The sequence below is a fragment of the Ceratotherium simum genome, chromosome 3 (genome assembly GCF_057802395.1).
Source record: "Ceratotherium simum simum isolate JZ-2026a chromosome 3, ASM5780239v1, whole genome shotgun sequence".
In the NCBI taxonomy this organism is placed as follows: Eukaryota; Metazoa; Chordata; class Mammalia; order Perissodactyla; family Rhinocerotidae; genus Ceratotherium; species Ceratotherium simum.
In genome coordinates this window covers 6,158,780-6,180,675 of record NC_141902.1, presented here as the reverse complement: position 1 = coordinate 6,180,675, position 21,896 = coordinate 6,158,780, and the positions used below count along the sequence as shown (strand labels likewise).

At 37.9% G+C, this 21,896-nt stretch overlaps 1 protein-coding gene across 2 annotated transcripts in view; it reads right to left on the bottom strand.

Moving 5' to 3' along the window:
- Positions 1–492: 492 nt before the first annotated feature.
- Positions 493–21,896, bottom strand: part of KLHL28 (kelch like family member 28) — a 34,169-nt gene continuing 12,765 nt past the window's right edge. The window contains exons 2-5 of one of the 2 annotated variants that reach the window (XM_004436368.3): positions 17,727–18,625; positions 8,963–9,406; positions 6,747–6,955; positions 493–5,610 (exon numbers count right to left, since the gene is read on the bottom strand). In XM_004436368.3, the coding sequence (XP_004436425.1) occupies positions 5,447–5,610; positions 6,747–6,955; positions 8,963–9,406; positions 17,727–18,625 (1,716 nt within the window). In that variant the 3' untranslated portion in view covers positions 493–5,446. Of the gene's footprint in view, positions 5,611–6,746; positions 6,956–7,136; positions 7,202–8,962; positions 9,407–17,726; positions 18,626–21,896 lie in introns of those variants that run through there. The other variant, XM_087422256.1, reaches the window with a different exon arrangement.

Genomic DNA, 21,896 nt, shown 5'->3' with positions numbered 1-21,896 from the left:
GTAAAAATAAGAGACATTTCCATCCTTGTATGGACAGGATATCTGAATCCACCCAGGCCTGTAGTTTACAACTTCCTTACTGACAGCACCTGGGGCTCAATCCCTCGTGTACAGCTCTTTCTTTAGAAGGACTGCTGCTTACCTGATGCTGGCCATATTAGTAGCAGAACCTTCTGGAAAGTTGCCTTGTCTGCCTCAAGTAAACCCCTCTCAGGAGGCTGATTAGAGAATCAAAAAGAACAGAAAGCTGGGTCTGCACTGAACTTACTGAACTCTTTTGTGCCTGCTTTTCTAATGACTGTTCCTTTAGTAAGTGTCTGAACGTGTGGCAGAATTTAGCCACATGATAACCTGGTAAGGAGGATGTAAAGGAGTGTCCCTCCCACAACCACCTCAACTTTCGTGGCCACCAGCTATCTACCATGAAGAGCCTAAGAGTCGAGCACGACACAGGTAGCTTGGGTGAGTTCACAACAACTGGCGCACAAAAAGTCAAGTTTTTCAAATTTATTTTACACATTTCACATTAAATGAAATTTAACCATAGTCATTATGGAGCATTACCACAATATTACACACAAAGAACTTTTAAAATAAAAGACAAAAGAATACAACCTTCAACAAGTTAAATGCCACTTTACTATGTAAACAAAAAATAAAATAAAACCCTGATGCTTAAAAGATACATATTCAGAGGTAAAATACATATACAAAAACACTTAAACATTAACATAATCCACAACTAGATCACATTCTTTGCAAGAGAGTACAAATATTAGTACTCTACATCTACACAACTTCAGAATCCTGTTAAAATCAAAACCATCTCTGGTTTATGATACAGCACAATTCATAAGGCAAAAATATAGGCATTATCATTCAGTTCTTTAATTTCACTTGTATTTTAAGGCAAACTTGGAACTTTTTGCTTAGTGTTTTAAAATAAATGGGACTTACACATGATAACTTGACAAAATTAACAATAAATTATCTCGTTAAATATGTGTAATACAAAAGACATATGGATAACAATTCTTCTCTCTGCAGAGATGTAAACTGGATTTTTATTTGACTCCATATTCACACCAGCAAGAAAACCTGTAAACCTAGTGTTTAAAACTTACTGTATTCCTCAGTCTTTTCAAATGTGTATCAACACTGAATCAATATACTGTAAGTGAAAATCCAATATATATCCAGCCACAGAATAATCATATCTAATTAAATCATAAAGTGCTGTTTACAAAGGAAAAAAAGGTTAAGTAGTAGAACTGGATGTTAACTTGACATGTGACATCTTATAATTTCTTAACTTTCAGACTACAGAGGTTATAGAGGTTATCACAAGTTTATTGAACTTTAAGCAGTATATTTATTGTAGAATCTGATTTTCCTGAAAATGAGCACTTAGGTGACAATACCAGAAATCCAACACCAAAACTGAAAATAAACACAGCATTATATGTACAAATATTTCCTTCATCATTACCCAGAGCCTTGATAATATAGTAAATAATCGTTTTAAAGTTTCTATAATGTTGTTTTTCTTCTAGAAAATATATTAACCAATTCCAGGAAATTTGGAGTTCTATAAATATTAGGTTTTTTATAATTCTTTTTCATGTCAATAAAAGCTAATTGGACACTAAAGGACAAAAATGTAGAACTGGGTCTCTAATCACGTCTTATGATGTTGGAGATAAGGAATTAGATTCACGCTTCACCATAACAGTTGTCTGGATACAGGTCTCCCTCACTATCTTTTACCCCGAGTGAAAGGACTGTAGCTTTATATTTCTAGCCCCCACAGCAGAGCACAATATCTTGTACATATGGTAGATTCTCCCCGTTTGTCAAGCTATCAAAATAATGTTTTAAAACATAACGCCTTGGGCCGGCCCCATGGCTTAGCGGTTGGGTGTGCGCGCTCCGCTACTGGCGGCCCGGGTTCAGATCCCGGGCATGCACCGACACACTGCTTCTCTGGCCATGCTGAGGCCGAGTCCCACATACAGCAACTAGGAGGATGTGCAGCTATGACCTACAACTGTCTACTGGGGCTTTGGGGGAACAATAAATAAACAAAATAAAAAAAAATTAAAAAAATAAAATAAAAAAATAAAACATAACGCCATTTTCCTAACACTCGATGCCACTTCCTGTAATTCAATATTCCTTCATATTTAAAACCATATTAGCTAGAACATACGGAACTTATCAATATCTTTTGGGCTAAATTAAAAATCACTTCAGTTCTATTACTACATTCAACAAACATTAAATAGCCAAACATTCCTAACAGATTAAGTTTTCATAACATAATTAGAGGAGGCAATTATCTTCCAACTGATTTGATTAATTTCTATTTCCCACTGTCACGTTTTTCTAAAACATTTCTGGGCAATCTTAATTAGCTTCCTCCTCCTTGCCTGAGTATATAAAATTATTTCTAATATCTTTAACCCTGGGAATTTATAATCAAACATTTTGATCCTTTCTAACATAAGGAACATGTGGCTTTAAATTCACAATTTGTGAGCTAAGTACTCCTGATGAAACTTCTCACAAACCTGTATGAGAAGGCTCTATTGTAAAGCTGTCAGTTGTCAGGTCACAACACCTCTGGTTACGAACAGTACAGTCGGTTTAGCAAACCTAAAATAAGTATTTCCACATGTGGGGGTTTTTTCTCTTCCTTTCACCAGTTTTCACAATGTGTTCTCTGGTTATGGCTCCTATTACTGTCCAAGATGTTTCACATTTAGTCTTCACCAAGATGAAATTTCGATTTTTCCAAAGCAATGATCAATATACGCCTTTGTCTAATTTACCAAGTGATTATATATTTTATACTAATTTGACAGTGGGGATGATACATGAGTAAAACATTGTTAAAACAAAATGTATAGATCTGTTTATAATTAAAATGAATTTCTATAGTCTTTCAACTTCCCTTATCTTCTGTGGGGAGGGGATTAAAAAGTGTAATACAAGGGGGCCAGCCCTGTGGTGTAGTGGTTAAGTTTATGTGCTCTGCTTCGGCGGCCCAGGATCCACCAGTTTGGATCCCGGGCACAGACCTATGCACTGCTCATCAAGCCATGCTGTGGCAGCATCCCATATACAAAATAGAGGAGGATTAGCACAGATGTTAGCTCAGCGACAATCTCCCTCAAGCAAAAAGAGGAAGACTGGCAATAGATGTGAGCTCAGGGCCAATCTTCCTCACCAAAAAAAACAAGAAACAAAAAAACTGTAATACGATTTATTTAACAATTTGGTTGATATAAACAGAAAATTGAGTTGGGGGTTTAAAATTAAGTATGTGATGGAATCTATTTTAAATTTCTTTTCTTTAAATAAAGTCTAGGCCAATCACAATAGTGCACCTTGTTTCTATTCAATAGATTTATTCAAATCAATTAAAAAGTTATTGCTATATATCATTATGCTAGTCAAACAAGCAACATAGAAAATACTCAGCCTGTCAATTTTATGAGTAGCTCCTGTTGAGTTGAGAACTCAACTCCTGTTGAGTTCTTAATTAGAAGAGACTAAAAATCACTTGCAAGGTTTTATAATCTGTGCAAATATTCATAAAGCATGATACTACTTTTATGATTAAAGATGATTTTACATAGATTTGTAGTATATATTTAAATCTACAACTGGCAGTTTATGGAAGAACAAGGACAGCTGCAGATTGCCCAGCTGTAAATAGTTTTCAAGAAATAACATATATGCTAACAAATGAACCTATGCTTTATAATTACAAATGGCTTCTTAACAACAGTTTAGAACTTCATGGCACTTAAGAATGCAGTATGCATTTTTTTCGTAGGAAACAAATATACACTGGTTTTGCAGACCCTATAGAGAGACAGTGGGCAGGTAAAAAAAAAAATCAAGGAAAAGAAAACAAAGTGACTACAGTACCAAAAATATAAGTACTATCAACAACTTAATAAAATGCAAAGTAATGTGTTCAAGACTAACAGACTTTACGAAAACATGCTAAAACAAAATGAGTTATCAATTTCTTTTAAATAAGCTGTCACTTAACTACAGCAAACAATTTTGCTTTAAAAGATCATTTCTTTAGTCAAAGTAGAACCAAATTTAGAATCATTACTCAAGTAAACATTGAGTTCCAGTTTTCCTCAATAACTTTAAAATATTCAGTTACCTAAGAAATGTATAAAGTAATGCACAACTGCCTAGTGCTTTATATTTAATGCATATATTCCTGTTTTTAAGAAGGATATATAATATCTAGCACAAGAAGAAAGAAGATCAAAAATGTATCTTTCTTTAAATCACTACTCAGGAACCATGAACAGCGTAACACAGGCCATTTAGAGGATTTTTGGATGTTAACATTAGTATAATCACTAACATTTTTAATAAGCACAAATGAACCAAGCCAGTAAAAATGAAAAATACTATCAAAACATGTCATGCATATCTCATACTGAACATCTCAAAGAACATTGTTATAGCCTTGTTATGGATCCTACAGTTAGCACCATTTTTATATCTGAACACTTTGAAAAAGCAAAGGTCTTAAAAAATTAAAATTATTATAAGGATATACGAAAAATTAATATGCACTAAGGGTGGTACTAAACATTTGTCAAGTATTTACATCAACACTAGGAAGCCTGCTGTACTAAATTAACAAAAAAAAGCTGAAACTGATATGCTTAACTCTTTCTATCCATGCTTAGCATAGCACCCCATAGATGGGATTAAATTCAGCCCGCATTAACCTGCCCATATAAAAAAGGCATAAACAGTAAATATGTGACTTCCTCTTAAAATAGGCCCCCAAATATCATGATAGTAAAAGCATTTGTCTTGCAAACTTATTACATCCCCAGCTCTAAAGCCATTTAGCAGGAAAAATATCCGGGTGACTCACCATAGCATGTAATTTACAACCCTTAAAAGTACCGGAAAAAAAGCAGCCCTTTATTTGTTGAAAATGTGAAGCATATGAATTTATGTCCAACAGACAGTATCAGCACTCTGTTCAGTCATTCAATACACTCCAGCATCTAAGCGTCTCTCATCCCAGTAAATTCTAGTGCATATCAAGGAGGAGGGAGAGAGCTAAAATCAAAAAAAAAAAAAAAAAAAAAAAGCAGCAAGATTTTCTCCACATGTACACTGAGGAACATAAAACTACTCTATCTCAGCATTAGGAAAAAAAGTGCACGATTCAATGGGCAAGATCTTTCCTTTTTTTTTTTTTTTTTGATTATTGATTCACTGTGTAATCAAGAGCAACCAAAACTACTTTTAGTTCAAAGTACCCAACAAAACTTGGAGTCTTCATGCCATTTCAAGTTAAAAAGAAAGCAATGCAGCTTTTGGGCTTCAGAAAACTGGGCATCCTTCCATGCAGCACAGGGTCCATCACCACAGCTTCCACGGCCCAAACGGGTCACAGTGCAGTCAATCCGAAGTTGCAGCGACAGTATATCATGCCAGCTGAGTCCAGCCACGTATCTGAGATAGGGTCGTATTTCTGCACAGTATTCAGATAGGAAGAGCCTGAGTGACCACCCACCACATAAAGGTAATTATCAATCACTGCAGCACCGACTCCTAGAAAACGTGGGTAAAAATGGAGAAAAAACATGTTAACCATGAAGTAGACTTCCTACTAAAAATGTATGAATTCGTATCATAATGTTTTCTTAAAATACATTTCAACAACCTATTATTAATCACACAAGCAATATAGCAATACGTCCTTAAGGAAAAAAAAAATCCCTTAACATAACATTAAGAGTTGAAGTCTCTCCTCCCCAATCCTACCTTCCTTCTCCTCCACCATAGGAAAACACTACTAAGAATGGAGTATCTATCTTTCCTTATGCTTTCTTCTCAATTTATATTTACATATATCTTTAAAGAAATTGTTCATTTTTATCAGGTTTTAAAATATAGTGAAATATTTGAAATATATTGAACCATATAATTTATGCTTTAAAAATTCTACTCTATATATTATTATATATAGTTCTACAAAGAACAAGGCTACCCAAATTTTCTACATTCTCATTGTTTCATGGCTTTCCCTCTCCATGATACCACAGAAACTAGCTATAGTAAACAACTAGTTCATTCCATTTTGTCCTTTCAGTTTCCTATGAATATTTATGTTTTAGGCGTTTCTTAAATCATAAATGGAAGGAATATTCCTAAAGCACTTCCATCAGTTAAACTTAAAACCCTTGCCTTAAAATAATGTAATTTGAGTTTGGGTTCCAAGATAATTTCTCCTTTTCCTCAGACATACTTGTTTTTCTCTAGGAACCCCGAAATCCAACCCTCTCTTGATCAACTATCCCCCTCGAGGAGGAGAGAACCTTTGAAAGTGAACATAGAGACTGTTATGTACAAAGAATTCTGTGTGCATGTTACGTAACATATAAAAAGATGACATCTGTTATACAGACAAAAAGAGCTTCTGTAAAACACATCTTATGACCAGCCTTTCTCAAAATGTGTTCCCCAAGTTTAAGAAACGATAATATGCACACTGGCATATTCAAATCATAGTAAAGAAATTAGATAGTTTTGTCTAATCTAGTTGTCTCTCAAGTTTACCACAAAACAGTTTTTTTTTTCTGGACAAGTAATACTCTTACTATTATATTCCAAGAAACTATTATTCTGAGGACACTACTATAAAAAATATTGTCCTATATGTTTAGAAATTCGTAAGTTATTATTACCTGTCCTGGGTTCTTTCATTGGTCTACACACAGTCCACTGATTTTGATGAGGGTCGTATCTTTCAATGCTTGACAAATGTGAGACACCATTATGTCCACCCACTACAAAAATAAAGCCTAGCATGACACCCACACCAAAGTGAATCCTTTTATCTGCCATAGATGCAACCATCTCCCAGGAGTCCTTACTGGGATCATAACGCTCCACACTGCAAATATTCACAAAAGAAAGAATTAATTCACATATCCTTTGTGTCACTCTTCCTACTAAAGCAAAACTAAAACCCACCATAGTTTTAAAAGTTCTAATGAACAGACAGATATAAAACAAGAACAGTTTGTCCCAAATGTTTAGATTTTGCTGAGAAAATTGCAGGGATAAAAGCTTACCTTGTGGACTGGGTGCAATAACAGCCATATGCTTTTCCATTGTATTGTACAGGCAGCAAGGTACACTAAGGGCATAAAACTTTTGGAGTCAGAAAACCTGGGTTTAAGCACTAATGCTGCATACCCAGGGCTGCATGAACCCTAGCCCTACCGCTCTGGATTTGTGTAATCCTGGATAAGTCATTTCCTCTCACCTCCAGAAATGGGGATACTATAACCTCAAAGGATTCATGTAAGAACAAAGTCAAATGAGTGTGCATGTGAAAGGACTTTGAAAATCCCAAATTGAATACAGCCGTTTTCTAAGGATACTAAGGATCTTCTACATGGCTAAGGAAAAGGGAAGATGAAGAGAAGTACAGAAGGGGAATTGTCTGTCATATAGGAGAATTCATGGTGGTTTACTACAAAGCAAACACTGCTGATTTTCATAACACAAACTGGCTCATCATAACAGTCTCAGAGTGATGTAAAAGAATGCAGGGATTAAGTCAAGTCTGGATTCCAGAGAACCCTGGGCATTTCCAAGCTGCAGAAATCCAAATCATTATGGAAATCCAAATCAAATCGGAATTTCCAAAAAAGCTTCCCTAGAAAGCTTTTTTCCCAGAAAAAATCCCAGAAGGCCTTTACTATCCTTTGCCCTGACGGGCACAAAGGCAAGCACGCTGAGCTTGTTTTGGTCCCAACCTCACTTCTCAAACAAGCCTACAGCAGGTGAGAGTCCGTGACACAATTCTGCAGTTCAGAACAGAGATCAGACTGCAGACTAGACTGCATACAGACTGAACTCTAACTGCTTCTGAAAGGACACCAGGATGACCACCACCGGAGCAAAATCACTGGACAAGAGGAGTTGATACATTGCGGCAAGAACTTAAACCTCAGGAGCATTATCTCAAAATTAAAATGCTTAACCTTCTATCTTATAAATTGCTGCCAGCAGCTTTTCAAAGAATAGAAATGCACATCTGGGCCCCAGGTACTTTTCCTTCAACTAAGGGAGCAATAAAAAGGGGCAATACTTTAGCTTACACAGAAATAAACATTTACAGATGAAACGCTCTTGTGTCATCAGTTTCTCAGTTAACAAACCACAATATACTCTTTCACTAAAATGCTCACAATCAAAACACATACCACTCTAATTACTGTTAGAGATAAAGGAATGATCAATTTTCAACAAAGGTTCAGAAGTATGATTAATTTTCCATATAAGCAGTCACTTTATGCTTTTAATTTTTCTCATATATATTTCTCCTTTATTCAGAGAATACTACAAAACACAGAAATCTCAAATTCATACTCCAGCACAACTCAGATACATAATGATACATGTATGATTACAGAATAAGAATCCAGAAAGAAATATTTAAATAAGGCATTAAGTTTATGATGCATTATAATATTGTGCAAGCATATAGAATTACATTTTTCACTTTTTTATTCTATTAAGCAATGCAATAACAGACCATTTACACACACACACATTTATATATATATACACTACCCAAAAATCTAAAGTTGTCTAACTTCACCTTATTTTCAGATTTCTGAATTTTAAAATTTACATCATTTATATTGAATGAATTAATGTAAAATTTAATAAGAGGGATTTAATTCTTAGGTTTGTATTAAATCCTCACGTAAAATAATTACAATTATACTCACAAAGCAGATTAAATTTCCCCAGTGCCTATGAATATTACTCTAAAAATTAAAAAGAGAAGTTCATTCATACACACAAATCGTTTAAAACCCAGAAATCATTGTTAATGACACTTTCAAATACCCACAAGCACACACAGCTTGATTAAGGTAAATACCTGTTCATGTGGGCAGGACCATAGCCACCAATGGCATAAATCATTCCATCCAACACAGCTGCGGCAAAACAACTCCTTGTTGTAGTCATCGGTGCCACAGGGTGCCACTTCCTCACTTTGGGAATATACTTCTCTACAGACTGTAAATAAGACTGTCCATCATAGCCACCTAAAGCATAGAGTTCTCCCGCAAGTACTACTACTCCAAGGGTACTTCGGCTCTCATTCATCCTCTCCAGAGAAGTCCAGGTATTGGTATCAGGATTCCAGCATTCTACTGAATTTTCATGTTTTCTGATAGTGATGCCAGGACGCACATTAGTTTCAATACCACCTATAACATACACTTTTTGGTCTAAAACGCATATTCCAAATTCATAGCGAGGAATGTTTAGGGGTGCCAAACCAATCCAAGAGTCATTCTGAGGAAAGTACATCTCCACACTAAAGAATAAGCAGAAAAAATTAAATATTAAAAATCAAAATGGCCCATAAACAAATAAAAATGTTTTTTCTCATTAGTAATCAGGGACATGCAAATTAAAACCACAACAAATCACAACACACTTTGTGGATTGGCAAACATTTAAAATCCGATAACAACAACTACTGGCAAGAATGTGAAGCAAGGAATGCATACTCTGTTGGTGAGAGCATAAACTAGTACAAACTACTCCAGAAAAAAATTCACATTATCTGGTAAAACTGAAGCTATACACGTGTTATGACTCAGCAATTTCACTCCTGTGTATCTACTCTACTGAAAGCCTATTACAGTCAGTTTTGCACCAGGACACATTTACAGAAATTTTCATAGCAGCACAACACAATCCCTCATCTAAAGGAGAATGTATAAATAAGATGTGGTGTATCCACCCTATGACTGAGCAATTTCATTCCTAGATGTATACCTAAGAGAAATGTGCACACATATATATACAAGGATATCCACAGCAGCATTATTTGTAATAGTCAAAAACTGGAAACAACCCAAACGTTCATCAACCATAAAATGGATAAATTGTGTCATATCACATAAGAGAATACTATACAGCAATGAAACTGAACAAATTACAGCTATGTGCAACAGGGATGAATCTTACCCACATAATGTTGAGAGAAAGAAGCCAAATTCAAAAGAACACATTCTGTATAGTTTCATTTATATTAGTTTAGAAACATTTCTAATTGCCGGATTAGCAATGAGGATGGTGGTTACCTTTGGGGAGGACAGGGCAGGAACTCAAGGGTGGTTTCTGGGTGTTGGTCATGTTCTATTTCTTGAACTGGCTTGTATCATTTATTTTGTGATAATTCACTCAGCTGTACACTTGGGCTCTGTGCACTTTTCTGGATGTATGTAACACTTCAACTAATTTTTATAATTAACACATTCATTGTAGAAAGAAAATACTGTATTATGCCCATATACTATAATACTATACACCAGTGAAACTAAATGAACCTTTTCCTTATGCAATCTCAGAGACGAATTTCAGAAACTTACTGTTCAGCGAGAAAACACATTTCTGAAGAATATATACTGTATTACTACATTTATATAACAATGTGTAAAACCTAACAATATATTGGGGCACCTATAATATGTTGCAAAATTACAACAAAAAGCAAAGGAATAATACATAGGAAATTCAGAATAGTGGTTACTTCCAGGGGGAAGGAGATGGCATCAAGGACAGGCACGAGGGGACTTTAAAGGTACTGTTAATAGCCTATTTCTTAAGCTGGTTGAGAGGTACTTGGGTATTCATTCTTTATACCCTGCGTGCATATTATATACAGTCTCTTGCATGTATATGTATTTCATTACAAAAAAAGTTGGGAAAAAGTAGGCAAATGTCCCCAAACTCAATAATGCAATAGCATAAAAATATGTATTCTCTACCAGTATGATCAAAGTACACTCATTCCTTCAATAGTTATTGAATGCCTATGTACAATCAGTTTTGTTATACTGCTTATTTTAAAAATGTGAACTTGGGCCGGCCCCGTGGCTTAGCGGTTAAGTGCGTGCGCTCCGCTGCTGGCGGCCCGGGTTCGGATCCCAGGCGCGCACTGACGCACCACTTCTCCGGCCATGCTGAGGCCGCGTCCCACATACAGCAACTAGAAGGATGTGCAACTGTGACATACAACTATCTATTGGGGCTTTGGGGGGAAAAATAAATAAAATTAAAAAAAAAAAAATGTGAACTTGTTACAATGAGAATGATAAACTATTTGACCTTGAGAGCAGTTTCAATGAGGTGGTGGGGACAAATCTTGAGTGGTTCAAGAGAGATGGGAGATGAGAAAGTGCAAACAGTGGGTGTAGACCACTCTTCCAAGGATTTTATTAAAAAGAGTAAAATAGATATGAAGAGGCAGCTATAAGTGCAGAGAAAGACCATGGAGTCCATGGAAGATTAATTTAATCTGGGAGCTTAAACCAAAACTGGCTCGCTTGCTGATGGCAACGATGTAGTATAGTGGGCGAAGGTGGTGATACAGGAGAGAGGGAAACCGCAGGAGAAAAGGCCTTGTGTACAGGAGAGGCCATGGGAGCCAGTGAATAAGAAGAGAGGTAGAGGGGTTGGTTTAGACAGAAATAACTTGGTAGATCTGCTGATGGGAAGACGAGGTAGTTCTCTTCTGATTGCTTCTATCTCAGCAGAGTAAGAGACAAGGTCATCAGCTGAGAGCTGCAAGGTGAGGGGAAGGAGCTTTGCATGTTTTTACGGAGAAGGCAGAAGGTGTAAAACAGTCCTCCAAGGAGGTGAGAGGGTACACTGATGAGGGAAAGGTAAAGGGGTTGCTGGGATTGCTGAAGGCCCCAGATGAGACCAGGTAAGATGGGTATGTGTTTCTCTAGCCACACTCCACTGCTCAGGTGCTGCCATGCCAAAAGAGGAGAATTCAATTTAACCAGATGAGCATGAGGGAAGGAAAGAAGGGCAAGGGAGCCCTGGGTGTATTCAAAGGAATGACGACAGTGATGTTCCTGGAACCCAAGCTGGGTAAGGAGTGAGGGTGAGGACATGTGGTGGTTGGTGAGCAGTAAGTTTTACTAACTGATCATAGGGCCCAAGGATTAAAAGCCTTGAAGGGATCAAAGAACGGCTGCAGTGGGCATACTGAAATAAATAAGCTGGTGAGAGAGGAGGTGGTGGTCAGAGTGGAAAGTCAGAAACCAAGATTGTGAAAGGGCTGACGTCGCTGGTAACAACAACGCTGAGGGTATGATCACGAGAACAGGTGCCTAAGGTCAGGCAGAAGACTGTTAGCAGGGAGATCAAGAAGAGAGGCGAAGGTGTTGTTAACTGTGCACTGTACTATGTGGATGCTGACATCAATCATTACGTATGTAGAATGATGAGAAAGACAGTAAGCCAGCTATACAAATCTTCAGTAAATGAAGTTACTAAAGGGACAGCAGACATAGCCTGTGTTATAGCCTGCTAGTAAATGCTTGAAATGAGTTGAGGTTTTTGAGGGAGAGGAGATGAAAAAATTCTCTAAGTGGCTAAAAGGAAAAAAGAAAACATTTATCCAACCCTTAGGATCTGTGATACATGAGGTATGGGGGAAAAACAGAACAGTTTTGAGAGGGCCTAGCAAAAACAGTATCCTTAGGCATCAGCCATATTTCATTAGAACAAAAGTTGAGGATAAAGGAGATTTTTCTTATGAGAATGTGAGTTCTAGAGGACATGGCAGATAGATTCGAGGAGTCAAAAAAAAAAAGGCTGGGCAAGTAGGTTAAATTAGATGATATATAGGGTTATACAATAATGCTGTAATAAAAAACATATTTGGTTTTTGTCCCAGGTTTCTAGCACAGGGTTCCTGAACTCCTTGGAACTTCCTGAATGACAGGAATGTCTTTTGTTATTCATATGAGCTAATGAGGTGACTACTGATGGGTCCTTAGATAGCTTCAGGATGGGGGCTGGCAGCCAGACATACCAACCATGTAATTAGCAGGCTGGAGGTTGCACTTAATCATCAATGGCCAATGATTTCATCAATCATGCCTATGTAATGAAATCGCCATAAAAACCCCTAAACAATGGGGTTCAGGGAGCTTCCAGGCTGGTGAACACATTTAGATGCTGGGAGGATGGCATGCCCAAAGAGGGCATGCTCTGCCCTTTCCTATACCATACCTTGCCGATGCAGCTCTTTTATTTGGTTGTTCCTGAGTTGCAGCCTTTGTAATAAACTGGTAGTAGTAAGTAAAGCACTTTCCTGAGTTCTAAGAGCTGTCCTAGCAAATTATCAAACCTGAAGGGGTGTTGTAGGAACCCCTGAATTTGCAGTCCACATTTCTGCAGGCAGAAATGTGGGTACCCTGGGCAACCCATTTGTGGCCAGCATCTGAAGTGGGTACAGTCTTGTGGGATTGAGCCATTAATCTGTGGGGTCTGGGAAAATCTGGATACTAAGTGTCAGAATTGAATTGAATTACTGGATATCCAGCTAGTGTTGGAGAAGTAGAGCACTGGGTGACGCAAGGAAAAAAACCTCTCAATGATAGTAAGAGTTCAGTTGTGACGGATTTTCTAGAAGTGATGGATTTCTGGAGATGATACAGGTAAACAGAGATACAAAATATAAAGAGCTTAGTCCTTATGGTCTTTGAGGGCAAACGGATAATCAGTTGTAACAAGAGCTTGTCTTGGAATTACATCTGTAGTTTATAGCATTGAGGTGACTGGTGTGGCTAAAACTCCATTTAACATTTTTGCACAACTATTCAAAATCGCTTTCAGCATATTGCCATCCTGATGACTTCCTATGCGTAAGAAGAAACAATGCCGTTCTCAGAGCTTCCCGAGTTTCCTTAATAATAGTTTCCACCTACCCAATCCCCACCTCCCTCTCTAGCGGACCTCTCCTAGTTAAAGGAAAAACCTCAGTCTCTTGGACAGGATCTAATTAAAGCCCCGCAGTCCCCTCCAGTAAACCTGCCCTCACACTGTGATCTTGGGGCATGAAGAGACCCTTCTCCTCCTACCTATTCAAGACCTACCACTCTTGCTTTTGATACCATCCCTTTTTGATTTCCTCTAAAATCATGCTCTCTATCAATGACCATTCCTCTATCCTGTATCTTCACCCTATTTCTCTCTACTGGCATCTGATAATAAATAGACTCATGTCTCTCTCTTCAAGAACACAATAAAAACAAACAAGAACTTCCCCTGACTCTATCAGTTTCTGCCTTATCTCTCTCCTTCTCATCTCAGCCAAGATTCTTAAAAGAACAGTCTGCACAGTCTATTTCCTCAATCTTTATACACTTCTCAACCCACTGTAATCTATCTACGGCATTCTTATAACTCTGCTGAAATTACTTCACCAAAAGTCATTAATGATCTCCATATTGCCAAGTCTAACGGCCATCTTTCCATCCTTATCTATTTGGACCTTTCCATTGGATTTTACATTGTTAATCACACTCCTTCCTTCTTGACACATTTAAATTCCTTGACTTTCACGACGCTATTCTCTCTGGTTTCTCCTACCTCTTAAGATTGTTCCTGCTGCCCTCATCTTGACTATTAATGTTCCCCAGACATTCATTTGTGAATCAATCCTTTTTTGCTTTCTCTGTGTTCTCACTGGGCAGAAAGGAGGACATTTTAAACCAGTTAAGAAGTCCAGAAGACTTCATAGTTTTAATTTATACCTCTAAATTTTTTTTTTCCCCCCAAAGCTCCAGTAGATAGTTGTAGGTCATAGTTGCACATCCTTCTAGTTGTTGTATGCAAGACGTGGCCTCAGCATGGCCCGAGAAGCGGTGCGTCGGTGCGCGCCCGGGATCCAAACCCGGGCTGCCAGCAGCGGAGCGCACGCTCTTAACCGCTAAGCCACGGGGCTGGCCCAATATACCTCTAAATTATAGTATATACTGATAACACAAATTTCCAGCCCTGATCTCTTCTTTGAGCTTTGCAATGATATCCAGCTAGTAGTAGGACATCCTTCACTGGATATCTAACAGGCACTTCAAACTCAGTATGTCCCAAACTAAACACATTATTTTCCCCCTAAAATGGCTCCTCCTCCTATGCTTTTCTCTCTCGGTATATAACCATTCATCCAATATCTAACCAAGAAATCTCACTCATCTTCCTTCTCACCACCCTCCCCATATCCATTCAACCAAATCCTGTCAATTTTCTCTCTCAATACATTTCTTAAATTAATGCCCCATTTTCTATCTTTACTACTTCTACCCCAATTCAGGACCCCATAATCTCTTGCCTGCACCTTTACAATAACCTCTTTCCTAATCACTCTGATACTCAGGACCTTCAGATTGTAAGTCTGACGTGCTGCCAACTGTGCCAAGAAAGCAGCTTCTAATCACACTGACACGAATCCTGGCCCCCTCCAACTTTCTCCATAATGCAGCCAAGAATGATCTAATATACAAATCTGATCATTTCACTATCCTCCTTAAAACAGTTTTTCAACCCACAGAATAAAAATCCTCGCTTCATCATGGTACACAATACCTTCTTTGACTTGGCCCATATTGACCACTGCTTGCCTCTTACCAGTTAGAACTTTATACTTCGGAATGCCAAACAGCTTTCAGTCTCCTGCATATCCTATACAGTATCACGCCGTTGTGACTCTGTGCACTTCCTGTGACCTTCCCACCATTTTTCGCTTGGCTCTTGCTTGGCCTTCAACACTCAGCTTGGACACGAACTCCTCCACAATATCTTCCCTAAATTGCCGAAATGGGATAAATGCCTCTCCTCAATACCTCCATGGAATTATCTTTATCACTGCATTAACACTATGTATTATAATTATCTATTTAAATGTGTCTCCTTTACTAAATTATGAACTTGTTGAAAATGGATTATCCAGCATAGTGTGTCTGATACACAGGTGTTTCATATTTTTTGTGGAATTAAACAATAATTATTCAGGTTGATTCCAATTCTTCCATAGTTATAAATAATACTGCAATAAGTGTGCAAATGACACTTAAAATTTTTTTATGATAAATTTTAAGATGAAAGATTACTGGGTCTAAAGATATGAGTAGTTCTTACGACTCTTCAATAATGTCTGTTATTTTTAATACTTGAGACCAAGAGGCAATTGCTCAAGAATTTTTGCAATGTAAATTCATGTTTGGAATTTTTTTGTTGTTGTTGAGGCAGATTAGCCCTGAGCTAACATCTGTGCCAATCTTCCTGCATTTTATACATGGGTTGCTGCCACCGCATGGCTGATCAATGGCGTAGGTCCATGCCAGAGATCCAAACCGGTGAACCCAGGCCGCTGAAGCAGAGTGAGCCAGACTTAACCACTACGCCACAGGGCCGGCCCCACGGAATTTTTTTTTCACGACATTTGACTAACAATAATCAATGCCTTTAAGAATGAGTAAACAATCAACTCGTAGTCACCATAACTAATGTTCTACCTGTACCCAAATCTCAACAATACCAGTTTTAGACTACAATTAAGATGTACACTGAGACTTTTTAAAAGATACAGAATATATCAGTTAACACTGATAAAACATCAATAGTTTCCTACCTTTGGAGGGGGGAAAAGCAACCTACCAAATTTTTGGAAATGGCCACAAAGAAATCCACAGCATTAAAGAAATATATCAAACACAAAAGTTTTCATGAAGCAATCCCATTCAAAGGAAAAGCAAAGATAACATCCAGCTATATTTTCAACGTATAAAAGTTACTTGTATAATGCCCTAAATCAGGGATTGGCAAACTATGGCTATTGGCCCAATTCTGCCCCACCAGCTACTTTTGTGAATAGAGTTTTATTGGAACCAGCCATGCTCATTCATTTATGTATTGTCTATGGCTTCTCTCGCACTACAATGGCAGAGCTGACGAGTTATGACAGGGGCCATATGGCCACAGAGTCTAAAATTTTTACTATGTGGCTCTTTATAGAAAAAGTCTGACAACTCCCACTCTAAGTTATTAGAAAAGAAAGCACTTTTTACTACTGTCATTAAAAAATATTTACACTGAAGAAAATAAATTGCATGTAAAGTCCATGATTGTATCAATATCCTATTTCTTCTTATTTCTTTGGTGGTTCTTCTAATTAACTTTATTCATTCAAACGCATTCTTGTCACCAGTCTGCCCTCACCACAGATTCCTAGCTCTCCTCTTTAGAATCTTCTGATATAGCTAGCAATAATAAATCCCCTCTGACCTAATCTGACTCAAATAAAGATGTAAATGGTTGCACAAAGAAAAAAAAAAAAGACATAAAATGGAAGAAAAGTTAGTGAGTAACCAGGATGGATAAGGTTTGTGCACTGGGAGGAAGGGGGGGGTGGTTTTTTGTTTTTTGTTTTTTTTCCCCCCAAAGCCCCAGTAGATAGTTGTATGTCATAGCTGCACATCCTTCTAGTTGCTGTATGTGGGACACGGCCTCAGCATGGCCGGAGAAGCGGTGCGTCGGTGCGCGCCCGGGATCCGAACCCGGGCTGCCAGCAGCGGAGCGCGTGCACTTAACCGCTAAGCCACAGGGCCGGCCCTGGGGGGGGGTGTTAATAATTGAGAGTATTGTAGAGAATGGATGACAATGTGATTAAAACAACCAGATAAGTATTTTAGGAAGAAGAGAAAAAACACAAAGCAGCAAATAAAGTAAATAGGAAAATAAAACTATTTAAAAAATATAGAAAATTAGTCCATTTAACAAGTATAAAATCTATTAGCATCAAGTGTTTAAGAAAGCTTTCTATTTACCTATCCAAACAGGCAAACAGTCCAGATTTTCCTCCTACTGCACAAAGTACTTTGGGAGCACAGCGAGGTCGTGTCATCAAGACTGTCTGATGAGAGAGTCTATGTTCAGGCATAAAGTGGTACTTTAGGGCTTCATTCAACAGATGTTTACAAGTGCGATCATCACGAATAAGATGGTTTGCTTCATACAGTCTAGTGAGAAACTTAACACTCAGCAACGGTAATCGCACACTGTTAAGTAGCTGTGCTAAGTATTTCTGGCGTTCTTGTACATCATACTTGATCCAAGACTCGAGCGCATAAAAAACAGTCTCTTCAGTAGCTACGTTCAAACAGTCATTGGAAACAATTTCATCCAAATCAGCATGCGTTAGCTCAAAAAACTCTTCAGTCTGGCAAACAGCTTCAAAATTCTGGCATATGTATTTAGTGGCTGCCAGAGAAAGGTCATGACAACCATATGTCTCTGCAAAACGAGAAATTCCAATACAATTACCAGGATCAAGTTGGCTTTCAAGAAATGCACAACATTCTTTCAGGACAAGTTTTATCTGGAGTAGGTTTGCTGCTGGAAGGAGAGATTCAACTGTGTCCTGAGAAATAAAAACAGTCCCTGTATAGGCATATTCCACAATGGCCTGGAGAGCGGTTTCATCAATGCACCGAAACTCAACCTCACTGTTCTCTTTCTCAGAAAGGTTTCCAGTGAACATAGCTTTGAAATACGGGCTGATGCTGGCAAGTACCACTTTGTGAGCATGGATTTTAACATCACCTACTCGAAGAATGATGTCACAGAGTTCGTGATGCTGACGAAGAAGATTCAAGCCCTGCAGAAGCTGTTCAGAATGTAAGTGGGTTAAGTTAGCAAGCATGTAGGTCGGGGATGTGTGGTCCATCTACAGAAAAACAAAAAGCACGAACAGTTATTTAAAAATAATCTTGCCAATATGATTTCTTTTTCAAACAGTACAAAATAAATGAGACTTGTTGTTTATTTGTCTGTTGGTTTTTAAATACTAAATACTAGACTGAGGCTTTTAGAATTAAGAATGGATGTTAATAATCATATAATTCAACTCCCTTATTATAGGTTTTAGGAAACAGAGACCCAAAAGTTATGTAATATGTCCCAAATCACAAAGGACACTTGACAACAGACTTCTAGATCAGAATTTTACCAACTCTACTGTTTCCCTTCATTAAATTCAAGTCTGAGCTATCACTTAAACAAAATGCAAATGTGAAAAAAAAATACTTACTCAAAGGAAAATCAGTTTTGAAACAATGCTAGTATCTATTTGGCTATTTTCTCAATAATAATATCAATGCCTGCCAATCTAATCAACAGATGCTTTAATTGGAAAGAAATTCCAGGTTAACTCACACACTTTACCCAAAGATTCAATAATTACTTTGATAAAGGGTGCCGAATTTAACAAAAGTACCATTACTGTCAACTAATTCAATGACAACAAAAAGTTAATGTGAACACAATCTGATGTTCTACAGTGAGGGTAACAAGGCTCACTTCTTGATCTAGATCATATCTACTCAACTCTTGATCCTAACTTTAGATCATACCCATTCAATCTACTTGCCACTTTGTGCTTCTGGAAGATAAAAAAGAATAAAAACAGGAGAGATGAAAAAGAAGAAAAGTGAGGAGCAATAAAGACTGTGGTAGGCTGAATAATGGCTCCCCAAAAAGATATTCACAGCCTAACCCCTGGAACCTCTGAATGTTACTTTGTACGGCAAAAAACGACTCTGCAGATATGATGAAGGATTTTGAGATGGGGAGATTATCCTGGATTATCCAGGTGAGCCCTAAATGTCATAACATGTACCTTATAAAAAGAAGGCAGAAGGAGATGCGACACAGACAGAAGAGGAGAAGATAGTGTGACCACAGAGGCAGAGATTGGAGTGATGCAGCCACCCGAAGCTGGAAGACGTGAGAACAGATTCTCCTCTAGAGCCTCTGGAGGGAGAACAGCCCTGCTAACATTTCAGCCCAGTGATATTAATTTCAGACTTTTGGCCTCCTGAGCTGTGAGAGAATAAATTTCAGTTGTTTTAAGCAAGTGAGTTTGTGGTAACTTGTTACAGCAGCCATAAGAAATTAATACATGGATACTTCAGAATGGATTGGAGCAGCTACTTAGAACAGGTAAAGGAACATAAGATATCTACACAATACGAACTGTTTCCTTTCTGTCTCATTCACATCTCAAACACAAGTTATGGGGATAATAGAAAAGTAGAGAATTTGGTTCCTGTTTTGAAAGTATTATTAAATAAATTAAAACATCCAAAATACTATTAAATAATGTAAATATTGGTAGGACTGGGAGAGTATTGTACTTGATTCCTGTGCATTTTTAAGTGGAAATATCCAAATACTGAAACTTTTATCTTCATCAAGAACTTCTTAATTTCACACCTGTTTCAAGTGAATTTTAAGGTTGTTAACCGGGCTGGCCCCGTGGCTTAGTGGTTAAGTGCACGCGCTCCGCTGCTGGCGGCCCGGGTTCGAATCCTGGGCACGCACCAATGCACCGCTTCTCCGGCCATGCTGAGGCCGCGTCCCACATACAGCAACTAGAAGGATGAGCAGCTATGACCTACAACTATCTACTGGGGCTTTGGGGGAAAGAAGAAGGGAAGAGGATTGGCAATAGATGTCAGCTCAGAGCCGGTCTTCCTCAGCAAAAAGAGGAGGATTAGCATGGCTGTTAGCTCAGGGCTGATCTTCCTCACAAAAAAAATTAAAAAAAAAAAAAATAACTCCGTTAACAAATCATGTTAACATGACCACCTTACAGCTCCGCCTCTGATCTCTCCAAATAATCCTACACACATCTACCAGAATAATTCTCAATCATGGTACGATCAAGTCTCAAGAAATTTCTGGGTCTTCCAGGAGGTATTTTATTCCAGAACAGAAAATTGGTAAGAAGACAGCAACCAGAAGGCATAAATTTAGACCTGGCTCTGTTATTTTACTTAGTATAGTGTTGACCTTTTAAACCTATTTAACTTCTTTTAGCCTGAATTTATGCGAAAAGTTAATCTTTACACTAAAAAGTGAAAAATGAAAAATAGAAAAGGCAAGTAGATAAAGAAAATAAGTGATGGGATTAAGAAGGCAGTCCTAGGGCTGCCCCGTGGCTTAGTGGTTAACTGCGCAGGCTCCGCTACTGGCGGCCCGGGGTTCAGATCCCTGGCGCGCACCGACACACCGCTTCTCCAGCCATGCTGTGGCCGCATCCCACGTGCAGCAACTAGAAGGATGTGCAACTATGACATACAACTACCTACTGGGGCTTTGGGGGGAAAAAAAAAAGGAGGAAGATTGGCAATAGATATTAGCTCAGAGCCGGTCTTCCTCAGCAAAAAGAGGAGGATTAGCACGGATGTTAGCTCAGGGCTGACCTTCCTCACAAAAAAAAAAAAAGAAAGAAAGAAAGAAAGAAAGTAGTCCTAGCTACTTGACATCTAGTTGACTTTACCTTCTCTCATCTTCATTTTCCTTATTTGTAAAATGAGATCATAACAATACCTGAACTGTATACCTCACAAGGTTTTTGAGGATCCAATCAGACAGTGCACATGAAAACACAATAAACTGTGAGTTACAAGTATAGGGGACTATGGTGAGGCAACAGAGGTGTAGCAATATCAGCAAAGAACAGAGATCTTGAAAATATAAGATAATGACTTTTAGTCCTATCTGGGTCACATACTGTTATATGGAATTGGTACATTTCTTACTCTAAGTATTAATGTTTTCATTCATAAAATAAGAGTATCTCCCATCCATCTCAGAAGGTTACTTTTGTAAAGTGTAAGTTCCACACAAGTTGAGACGCTATAAATACAGCACTGAAGTCTCATTTTATTAAATTGCCTCTTCCCATGATCCCCACTTTCACTAATTCCCATTCTTTCCACAATGACCTTTCACTCCAATAAAGCTCATGTAATTACTATAGCCTATACAAATATTTTCTTATGATATGCCAGATTTTGCCTATAGCCTTTGTCCTCTCTCATCATCTTTTCATCCAATTCAAATTCTCAAAAGGCTGGGTCAAAACTAACTTCCCCTGGAAGTCTATAAACATTTAAGTACTCAATTCCTTTACATGCAATTAATTATACGTG